Here is a 10,799-nt window from a genome sequence, read left to right as displayed (position 1 = left end):
CCCGGGCCAGCCCTCCCCTCTTCTCCTGCCCAGCAGAGCCTGTTTCTCATTAGAGTAACGGGCGCGGTCCCCGCCCGGCTCCCGAGTGTTTGTAAACGTCTGACCCGAGGACCGTCGTTTAACCCTTTAGGTGCGGGGCTGGGGCGCCACTGGGGGCGCGACCCTCAGCTGGAAGGATTAGATTAAAGACCACGGCGGCCTGTTAGAGAGGTTTGAACTATATTATCTGAGCGGGGGGAAATAGTAACACCCAAACCGGTCTGCCGTGGGAGCCACGAGTGTCGGAACTAACTCCCGCTCATACAACTGGGCCCCTCCATGCCTGCCCTTCCTAGAAACTCCAGTCCGAGTCTTCCTTCCTCCTCTCGCCCAGGTGACAGGTGTCCCACCCGGGAGCCCACCAGGTCGCAGGGCTCGGGGCCTTAGTAAACCTGGCCAGGATTGTCAGGAGAGTCGGATCGGGATGCCATAGGGTCAGAGATTCATTCCAGACTACAGTTCTTGGGAGGAAGGAGCCGACTTCCCGTGGAGGCTAATTAATGGTCCCTCTGGGTGGCTATGACAAGGGCAGCGGTAAAGCCCGGCCTGGATCACCGCCCATCAGGGGCCGTGGACCTATGAACAATTCCCCACCCAGGACTGCTAAATGTTCTTCACCTTTAGAGGGGACAGGAGAGACGGCAGGTGAAGAGGCTGATTTGGCAGGGCAAAAGCTTCCAAAATACCCAGGCAAGGCGGCCTCAGGCGAGGGACTTCGAAGGAATGGCCTTCCCCTCCTCAGAGCAGCCTGGAGCCACTCAGCACCCTAGAGCCTGCTTGGCCTCAGGCTTGGAGAGAAAGGGGAGAAGAGATGGTTCTTCCCAACTAGCTGCTGGCTGCAGAACTCCAAAACTTAAGAAAGGGTCCTCCGTGGACCCTCTACACTGTGGGCTCAGGATGTGGCCCCTTTAAGGCGCTCGGACCCGGAGCCCCAGAACTTAGACTAAGTTGGGGAGTGGTGACTGTAGTGTTCCCTGCGGGAAATGATTGTCACAACGGCGGGCCAATAGGCATCATTATGGTCTTACCACGCTTGAGGGACCGTTTTCCAATTCAGTTTTGTTCTTTTTTTTGAGGGGGAGGGACTGGAGAGCGGACCCAGGGAGGGAGGCAGGGTGGGGGAGGACGAGGGGCGCGTGGTTTTCCCATCTCATCCCTGGAGGAGGAGCTGGAGCATCCCGGGCAGCCAATCAGGGAAGGCTGGGGGAGCGCTTTGAAGAAGTTTGGGGGAAAAAAGTTTGGAAAAGTTTCTATAATAACTAGGGGGCGTCCGGAGGGAGGTGGCAGCGGCGGAGGAGGGGGCGTCTCAGAGAAGGGGAGGGAGGGAGCCACGGGTGAAGCGACGGCAGCCTCCTGAGCTCACCCCTCCCACCCAGACCTGGACCTGGGGGCTCTGGCCGGATCCATGGGGGCAGCAAGCTGCGAGGATGAGGAGCTGGAATTTAAGCTGGTGTTCGGGGAGGAAAAGGAGGCCCCCCCGCTAAGCGCGGGGGGGCCGGGGGAAGGTTAGTGCGGGGCTGGGAAGGGGTGTTGGGGTCAGAAAGGGAAGGGCCCGGGGATCTTCAGTCTGGGGACTTTAGGGCAGCGAACTTAGGGGGAGGAGAAAGAAGGGTAAGGGGTTGAGGGGAGTCGCGGGGTTCAGGGGTCTGCGGAGGTCTGCCGGGGGCCGGGCACCACTTTCTCCTTTTTAGGTCGTGACTGAGGTGGGGGTGGGGGTGCTGCTGGCTGCGCGCCGCCTCTCGGCTGGGATGGGGGGCGGGCGGGAATAGCAGTCCCGAGAGCCCCGGGCGCCGCCGGGGGAAGGGGAGGTGGGGCTCTGGAGCTTGCCCCTTGCGGACGGAGCCCTGGGCCCGCAGACCCGACGCCCGGGGCCAGGGGCGCTCTTGGGCCCCGTCAGGGCGCCCCTCCCCCTCCCCCGTCTGGCCGCAATGAGAGGCAGATGGCGGGGACTGAGCCGGGGGCGGCGGCCGCCTCTTGCACGAAATCCGTGCGGCCCGCGCCCCCCTCCTCCGCTCCGGGCCGGGCCGGCACGCAGCACCCCCTCGGCTGCACCCCCGCCCCCAGATTGGGGGGAGAGAGGGAGGAGCCACCTCCTCTCGTCACCACTGCCCTGGCGCCCCCCCTTCCCTGGCCACTGTTGCGATGGCAACTGGGGCTCCTGCCAGCGCCGTTTGGGGGTTTGGGAACCGCTGCTAATTGGGTTCATGTGTGAGTCGCCCCCAGCCCAGCCCAGCGTCTCTCTAAACACGCTTCCAGGCCCGGCTCCAGCCTCTCTCGACCCGCCTCCCACACCGTAAGACCCACCAGGTCTGATACTCGAGGTCCCAGGGCCGGGGTCTTAAAGTGAGAGGTTTTCCGAGTGGGAAAAAGCCGAGCACATCTGAATCTATTACCTCCACCCCCCGAAGTCCAACTTTGCTTCTGTCTGGCACTCAGAGACCCTTCTTTGCTGAGGACGGGGTAGCATACAGGACTTGGGGGGCTGGCCACTCAAGGAACCTAGACATCTTACCTGCTTCTCTCTCTCTCCCCATCTCCTGTGGCATCCCTTTTTCTGCCTCCCTCCCTTCCCATTTTGACAGAACTGGATTCAGAAGACGCCCCACCATGCTGCCGTCTGGCCCTAGGAGAGCCCCCTCCCTATGGCGCTGCCCCTATTGGCATTCCCCGGCCTCCACCCCCTCGGCCTGGCATGCACTCCCCACCACCCCGCCCAGCCCCCTCACCTGGCACTTGGGAGAGCCAGCCAGCCCGGTCAGTGAGGCTGGGGGGGCCCGGAGGGGACTCCGGCGGGGCCGGGGGAGGCCGTGTCCTCGAGTGCCCAAGCATCCGCATCACTTCCATCTCTCCCACGCCCGACCCGCCAGCCACGCTGGAGGACAACCCTGATGCCTGGGGAGACGGCTCCCCCAGAGATTACCCCCCACCTGAAGGCTTTGGAGGCTACCGAGAGGCAGGGGGCCAGGGCGGGGGCCCCTTCTTCAGCCCGAGCCCTGGCAGCAGCAGCCTGTCCTCGTGGAGTTTCTTCTCGGATGCCTCTGATGAGGCAGCCCTGTATGCGGCCTGCGACGAGGTGGAGTCTGAGCTAAACGAAGCAGCCTCGCGCTTTGGCCTAGGCTCCCCGCTGCCCTCGCCCCGGGCCTCCCCGAGGCCATGGACCCCCGATGATCCCTGGAGCCTGTATGGTCCGAGCCCAGGAGGCAGGGGGCCGGAAGATAGCTGGCTACTCCTCAGTGCTCCAGGGCCCACCTCTGCCTCTCCACGGCCTGCCTCTCCATGTGGCAAACGGCGCTATTCCAGCTCTGGAACCCCATCTTCCGCCTCTCCAGCTCTGTCCCGCCGGGGAAGCCTAGGGGAGGAGGGGCCTGAGCCACCTCCACCACCCCCATTGCCTCTGGCCCGGGACCCTGGCTCCCCAGGCCCCTTTGACTATGTGGGAGCCCCACCAGCTGAGAGCATCCCTCAGAAAACCCGGCGGACTTCCAGCGAGCAGGCATTGGCCCTGCCTCGGTCTGAGGAGCCTGCCTCATGCAATGGGAAGCTGCCTTCGGGAGCAGAGGAGGCTGCAGCTCCTCCAGGGGGTCCTCGGAAGGAGGTGGCTGGCATGGACTACCTGGCGGTGCCCTCCCCTCTGGCTTGGTCCAAGGCCCGGATTGGGGGACACAGCCCCATCTTCAGGTGAGGGTTGTCCCAGGTACTACTGCTGTCTCCATGCAGAGCCATCCCACTGCATGAGCAGGAGGGTCAAGGGATGGGTTTGAACAAAGGTCCTAATTCTGTGTCCTTGGCATTTCAAATGAGAATCTGCAACTAACTTGGCTGCGGCCATTTACCCAGGTTTAGGGAGAATTAAACAAACAAACAAAACCATGCCTTCTACAAACTGATGATCCTTTGCAAAAGTATAATCATTCCCTATGGACTAATTAGAAAAAGCCCCCCATCAGCACCACATAGAGAAAGGGGGAGTTCCTTTAGGGTGTCCCTGAGCCCCAGCTCTGGGCTGGCACTGGCTGGTACTGGACCATGGGCTGGATTTCAGTCCTACCCTGGGTAGCAGGAAGTCCCCCTTCTGTAACTCAACTTCTAGGGCCTGACTTGTGCTTTAAAAGTATAACTGCTAATTTGAATTAAAATAGCATATATTTGCAAGTCAAAATTCATATTAAAACAAGCAATTCTTGCATTCTCTTACCATTTTACCCTCAAAGAACCCTGCTCATTTCAATAATCCTAAACCTTGGGATACCAGATTGAGCTGGCTCCATGCAGAAAAATTCCCTGGGGAAAGAAAGCTTAATATCTGTTCCCCTGGGTTCCTTGTAGGGCAGGATTTCTCATCCTCAGCACTACAAATATTTTGAGCAGGATAAATTTTTTTTGTGGGGTCTGTGTTGGACATCGTAGGATGGTTTAGCAGCATCCCTGACCCCTATTAGATGCTAGTAGCACCTCCTTCCCTAGTAGTGACAACCAGTATTCAGACATTGCTGAATATCACTGGGGCAATTACCAGTTGAGATCCCCTGACCTAGGGTATCTGGGAGCTCAATATAAGAATGTTGCACATCTGTAACCCACAACTCCTGGAAAGGACCTGTCCAGCCCCAACTAGTGGAATGAGTCCTAGCCTGGGAACAGGATGTGTTCAGTCCTGGCTTCCGTCAGTCACTGGTTTGCTTCATCTGGGTCTCAGTTTCTTTATTTGAAAAACAGAGGGGTTAATTTCTGAGGCCTTTTCTGGTCTGAAATGGTGCTTCTTTACTTGACTCTTCCCATCCGGGTCTGAGGATTAGGATGGGCTTGGGGTTCTCCTGTATCCAGGTAAACCCTTGCCACCTCAGACCCTGTGTTTAGAGCTGGAAAAGAGAGAGCCTCAGATCTGGTACCATCTTCCACACCCTCATCTTGAGGGGCTCTGAGGAGCCTGTCCCCTATCCCCTTGCTTCTGAACTTGTGGACGGTTTTATTTCTGCAGTGATTCCTCTCACACTTACACCCCCTCCTCCATCATATCCCAAGGTGCTGGGACCCAGCGCTGCCCTGACCAGTGTCTGAGGCAGCAGATGACCAGTGTTCTCTCCTGTTCAGGACCTCTGCCCTACCCCCGCTGGACTGGCCTCTGCCCAGCCAGTATGAGCAGCTGGAGCTGAGGATCGAGGTGCAGCCTAGAGCTCACCACCGGGCCCACTATGAGACAGAGGGCAGCCGAGGTGCTGTGAAAGCTGCCCCTGGTGGTCACCCCGTAGTCAAGGTAAGGGACAGAGACCAGGCCTGATAGCCTTTCTCCTCTCCAGTCCCTGATCCCTGCAAATGGGCTCCAGCTGTGCAGACCCGCCTGTGGCACTGCCCTTTCCCACACTCCCTCTCAGCAGTGACCCTGCAGGCAGCCTGGGGGAGGTGCTGGAGTTGGAGGAGGAAGGATGCCCTTCAAGGACCCGGATATACTTTCTACTCCTCTGTCCCTCCCCCCTCTCCTCCTCCTCCCTCCACTCATCCCATGGGACAGCAGCCTCATGTCTACTCTGGAAAATGGTGGCCTGCCAGATGTGGGGGAGGGCTTAGGCTGGGGCCAAAGTTCACTGGGAGTGAGGTTGTCTCCCTTGAGTTGGGCCAGTCTCTCTTGGAAGATTTTCCCCTTTGCCCAGCCCAGTTTGGGACTTATTCCAAGAATAACACTATGAACTCCAGACCTCGTTTTCTCCGCAACTAGTGCCCAATTCCCCTTGGGAATCCCTTCCAGGATATCCTTTGTCTTTCACCATCCTCACCCTCTGGTGCACTGAAAACCCAGGGGCGGATGAAGGATGAGACAGTGGGGATTTCAGTTGGGTGGCCTGTCTCCCTCTGCCAGCTCCTAGGTTACAGTGAGAAGCCACTGACGCTTCAGATGTTCATCGGCACTGCAGATGAAAGGAACCTGCGGCCTCATGCCTTCTATCAGGTGCATCGCATCACTGGCAAGATGGTGGCCACAGCCAGCTATGAAGCTGTAGTCAGTGGTACCAAGGTGTTGGAGATGACCCTGCTTCCTGAGAACAATATGGCAGCCAAGTAGGTCCCCACTTCACTTCCCCTTAGTTTTCAGGTTTTAGAACCAGTCTTTTCCAAGGGGCCTAAGCTAGGCAAACTCTTCCTCTTCTCAGAAGAGCTAGACATCTATACGAGCAGTTTCAGGCCTTCTCACCATCTAGAAGAGGACTTTTGGGGCTGGGAGTACCTTGGAGAGGCCATCTCTGGGTTAAAATAGCCCCCTTAGGCTCCCAGAGAAGGTCTGCAGAGTTTTGGATAGAGGGTAGGGGCTTCTCTCTTGGGGAGGGGTGGGGCATTACCATTCTGGCTTCAGCTTGGAGGGCTTGCCTTGTATTCTTTGCCTTCAGCATTGACTGTGCGGGAATCCTGAAGCTTCGGAATTCAGACATTGAGCTGCGGAAGGGTGAGACGGACATCGGGCGCAAGAACACACGTGTGCGGCTGGTATTCCGGGTACACGTACCCCAGGGCAGCGGGAAAGTCATCTCTGTGCAGACAGCATCGGTGCCCATCGAGTGCTGTGAGCAAAGAGGCCTTATGCCACCTCTCAGTCTCTTGCAACCCTCTTGTCTGTGTGTCTGTCTGTTCACCCATCACCTCTGCATATTGTCCTGTGCTCCATATGTCCTGGGTAGCCCTATAAAGGACTTAGCCCTTATTTCTATCCTGGAGGGGTGGGGGAAGTGTTCTAATTTGCCCTGTTGCAGACTCTGTCTCTGGGCTGGACCATAGGGGCCCTGTCCTCCCTCTGCCCTGGGTGGCCCTGTGCACTTGTTTGGGTAACTCTGGGCTGCTCTGTTCACTTTTCTGTCTGCCCGGGTGGCTCTTTACATGGTTGGTGCCACCCCAGGGACTCCAGTAGTTTACTTGTGTGTCTGCTGCTGAGGAGGGCTCCTCCAGGGTCCTGTGGTAGTTATTCCAAGGAAGTGGGGGCAGAGGAGGCTGTCCTCTCCATACCCAGCCCAGCCTGCACTGCTCTGCAGCCCAGCGCTCAGCTCAGGAGCTGCCCCAGGTGGAGGCCTACAGCCCCAGTGCCTGCTCGGTGAGAGGAGGAGAGGAACTAGTGCTGACTGGCTCCAACTTCCTGCCAGACTCCAAGGTGGTGTTCATAGAGAGAGGCCCTGGTGAGTACCCACTGGGGATGGGAGGGCAGGCAGGAAGAGTTGGAATGGGTAGGTGAAAGACCTCTGGCACTGTCACTAAACTTGCTTGTTGAGCTTCAGTTTCCTTCTCTAAAATGGGACAGATAGACTGTACTTCCTCTTGTACTGCCTGCTTCACGGGCACGACAGCAATCTATAATATTCAAGACGGTGAACAAATGTAAGAAATATACATTCTACTTATTAAAGAAGAGTCAGCGTTGAGATGATTGACCCCCATTGTGGATAGGGTCCATGAGGAGAAGGGAAGAGTTGACTTACACCCTCATAGCCCCACAATGAGCCCCTCCCGAGTATAGGCTTGGCAGTATAGCTATGATTACAAGAGTCTATGAGGTACCCCAAGATGGAGCTGCAGGAGTGCAGAAGGGGAGACTGAGGGACCCAGGTGCACCCATCAGCCTGAGGCCTTTGCCCTCCCCTAACCCTGACCACTAAGAACCCTAGCCCCCTATACTCAAATATAGCACTCTGGGACCATGTCCAAGCAGATTTAGATGTGCTGGGTCATGAGACTTGAGGTCTCATTGCCTTCCTTCAAGCTAGGACCCTTTCCTACCCTTGAACTTCCTCCCGGCACTATCATGGGAGAGGATGTTTGGAGTTGGCGGGAGGGGTCACGAGTTGCTTCTGTCACCCACTCCCTCTGGTTTCTAGGCTGGCCCTGCCATTTCTCTTAGCCTCAGTTTGCTCCTCTATACCCCACTGACAGTTTTAAGCCCTGCCTCTTCCATTTGATTGCGTAAACACGCAGTAGGCTCCTTTGTGAGCAAGGCCTGTAGGGATCTTCTGAGCGTGGCCTTGACTCTAGCAGGAGGGGAAATGGCAGGGAACTGGTCAGGGGACAGGGGCCCTGGAGCTGGGCTGAAGCTCTCTGTTCCTCCTGTACAGATGGAAAGCTGCAATGGGAGGAGGAGGCCACTGTGAACCGGTTGCAGAGCAATGAGGTACCAGTGTCACTGGGGTGCCTACCCTGGGGGTGGGGCAGGGGAGAAGTCAGGGAACTCCCAGCTATGTTCCTTGCCCATGGGAATGGACCCCAGAATCGACCTGTTCTGTTCCGGAGGAGGCAGTCTGGCCACTCTGGAGGCAGGTTCATCTCCAGGAAATGAACTTTGCAAATGGAGAAAGCCAGGAGGTGGAGTTTGGTTACTTGGAAGGGCTAGGCTGAGCCTAGGTCCCTGCGGGCTCTCTGCCTCATCCTCTGCTCCTCCCCAGGTGACACTGACCCTGACTGTCCCTGAGTACAGCAACAAGCGGGTGTCCCGGCCTGTCCAGGTCTACTTTTATGTCTCCAACGGGCGCAGGAAGCGCAGCCCTACCCAGAGTTTCAAGTTTCTGCCTGGTGCGCTCTAGGACAGCCCACGGTGGGGTGTGGGGAAATGGGGAGCTGCAGCAGGGCAGAGGGGTGCTATGCTCCCATAGTGAGGGGTCAGGGGATGGAGGAAACCTGGGGATGGGAAGGTGGATGGAGGTGTGCAATGGGGAGCCTGCCAGCCTTCTTACTAATGTGTCCTCCTGCTTCCCATCATCCAGTGATCTTCAAGGAGGAGCCCCTACCAGACTCATCTCTCCGGGGCTTCCCGTCAACATCGGCCCCCGCCTTTAGCACTGACATGGACTTCTCACCACCCAGGCCCCCCTACCCCTCCTATCCCCATGAAGACCCTGCTTATGAAACTCCTTACGTGTCAGAAGGCTTCAGCTATGGCACGCCCCCTCTATACCCTCAGACGGGGCCTCCACCATCCTACAGACCTGGCCTTCGGATGTTCCCTGAGACTGGGGGTACCACAGGTTGTGCCCGCCCACCTCCAGTATCCTTCCTTCCCCGGCCCTTCCCTAGTGACCCCTATGGGGGACGGGGCTCCCCTTTTCCACTGGGGCTACCATTCCCTCCTCCAGCTCCCTTTCGGCCTCCACTGCCTTCCTCCCCACCGCTGGAAGGCCCCTTTCCTCCCCAGAGTGCTGTTCATCCCCCACCTGCTGAGGGATACAATGAGGTAGGGCCAAGCTATGGCCCTGGGGAGGGGGCTCCGGAGCAGGAGAAATCCAGGGGTGGCTACAGCAGCGGCTTCCGAGACAGTGTCCCTATCCAGGGTATCACGCTGGAGGAAGGTGGGTGTGGGACTGGGGACTGCAAGTGTGAGTGTGTGCAAGAGATTGCTCTGCATGTTTGCTGAGGGCTGGAGCCTGGCTTCCTAGAGATTGGGCATCCTTGATCCCTTGGGGCCAGTTGGAGGTTCTCAGGAGGCAAGTTCTTGATGCATGTGGCCACCTGAACTCAGTTAACCTAATTTTGAAGAGTGCATGGAGTCCCTGCCCCAACCCTTCTCTTGCCTCTGCCCCAGATCACAAAATCTCAGGCTAGAAGTACTTTCAAGGTCATTCAATCTAGCTCCCCAGTTTTCAGATTTAGGCACTGAATTTCAGAGAGGAGCAGTGGCTTACTCAATTTCCAGCCAAGTACACTTCCCCTGGCGTCACCTTCACCCGAAACATGATGATTGGAGTCAGGATTGGTGATAAGGAACCTTCGTATTTTGCCTCTCCTTTCTCCCACCGGCTACACCCACCTCTGGCCCTGCTGACAGCCATTGCCTTGACATTGTAGGCTGCTGAGCCAGCAGGAAAGGGCTGGGATGGCAGCCTGGGAGCCCATATGCATGGAGTTGAGCAAGATTTGATTTGGAGCAGGTGTCAAGATACATTGGGGAAACGGAGGCCCAGTTTCTGAGGAGGAGTCTAGAGGCATCTTAGACTGAGGCCTGCCTGGAATGGATTGGGGTGGGGGGAGGTCTCTGTGAGAGGAGCGGAGTTGCCCTTAGCCCAATCTCTCAACTGTCCCTCCTTTACAGTGAGTGAGATCATTGGCCGAGACCTGAGTGGCTTTCCTGCACCTGCTGGAGAAGAGCCTCCTGCCTGAACCCATCGCCTGGCAATCCCAGCCCCCCCCACCCCCCAGGCCTGCCCACTTCCCCTGCATCCTGGGGTGGTGGTTCCAGAAGCGTGGGGCCAATCTGGTTCTTTCCCCCGGAAGCTTTTGCCTTCTCTCCCCTGCCCTCCCTCCCCTCCTCTAGCTGAGGTGTGGCCCCCTGGGCCTGGTGCTGCCAGGAAGGGAGGGGCAGAGTGCTGAGGACTGGGATGGGTGGAGACTGAGGCTGGGTGTGAGGACTGACTGGAGCAAAGGCTGTGTCTAGATTGTGTACAGGCCACTGTGCTGGGAGGCTGGGAACAGGTTGATGGGTAATAAACTGCTCACTGATGAGTGCTTCAGGCTCTAGAACTCTTTGGAGACAGAGATGGGGCAGCTTACCCTAGCCCTGGCTGGAGAAAGCTTAGTGGTTGGAAAGAGATGGGATGTGGCTGGGATCATTGTATTCCAAAGAGCTTTTCAGTGCAGGGAACTGGGGAGGGTTTGAAGGGGCTCCAGGGGCTCCCTGATGGGGGTGAGGTCAGGGCCAGAGCTTCAGTCGGCCTCTCCACCCTGAGGATTCAGGCTCCTGCAGGGCCTTTGGGATGGTGCCCAGGAATCTGTGTATTTTCAAGTTCCTTTGTCTTGCC

General features: G+C 57.7%; 1 protein-coding gene across 2 annotated transcripts; it reads left to right on the top strand.

Moving 5' to 3' along the window:
• Nucleotides 1–1,128: 1,128 nt before the first annotated feature.
• On the top strand, nucleotides 1,129–10,506 carry NFATC4 (nuclear factor of activated T cells 4). 2 transcript variants are annotated; one of them, XM_019662992.1, is made up of 10 exons: nucleotides 1,129–1,544; nucleotides 2,622–3,717; nucleotides 5,131–5,293; nucleotides 5,894–6,093; nucleotides 6,420–6,592; nucleotides 7,056–7,196; nucleotides 8,127–8,182; nucleotides 8,454–8,580; nucleotides 8,772–9,032; nucleotides 10,094–10,506. In XM_019662992.1, the coding sequence occupies exons 1-10, from the start codon at nucleotides 1,445–1,447 to the stop codon at nucleotides 10,159–10,161; spliced, it is 2,385 nt and encodes a 794-aa protein (XP_019518537.1). In that variant the 5' UTR covers nucleotides 1,129–1,444; the 3' UTR covers nucleotides 10,162–10,506. The 2 variants fall into 2 exon arrangements, with proteins under 2 accessions (XP_019518537.1, XP_019518536.1); XM_019662991.1 differs by having other exon boundaries at nucleotides 8,772–9,353.
• The last annotated feature ends 293 nt before the right edge of the window (nucleotides 10,507–10,799 follow it).

This window comes from Hipposideros armiger, unplaced genomic scaffold, assembly GCF_001890085.2.
Source record: "Hipposideros armiger isolate ML-2016 unplaced genomic scaffold, ASM189008v1 scaffold_385, whole genome shotgun sequence".
Lineage (NCBI taxonomy): Eukaryota > Metazoa > Chordata > Mammalia > Chiroptera > Hipposideridae > Hipposideros > Hipposideros armiger.
The sequence above is the reverse complement of the archived record's forward strand: the minus strand, read 5'-3'. Positions and strand labels throughout refer to the sequence as shown.

Coding starts and splice junctions, on each gene's coding strand:
- NFATC4 (XM_019662991.1), top strand. CDS start 1,445: ATGGGGGCAGCAAGCTGCGAGGATGAGGAGCTGGAATTTAAGCTGGTG. Junction 5,294..5,893: donor GTGGTCACCCCGTAGTCAAG/GTAAGGGACAGA, acceptor TCCCTCTGCCAG/CTCCTAGGTTACAGTGAGAA. Junction 6,593..7,055: donor ATCGGTGCCCATCGAGTGCT/GTGAGCAAAGAG, acceptor ACTGCTCTGCAG/CCCAGCGCTCAGCTCAGGAG.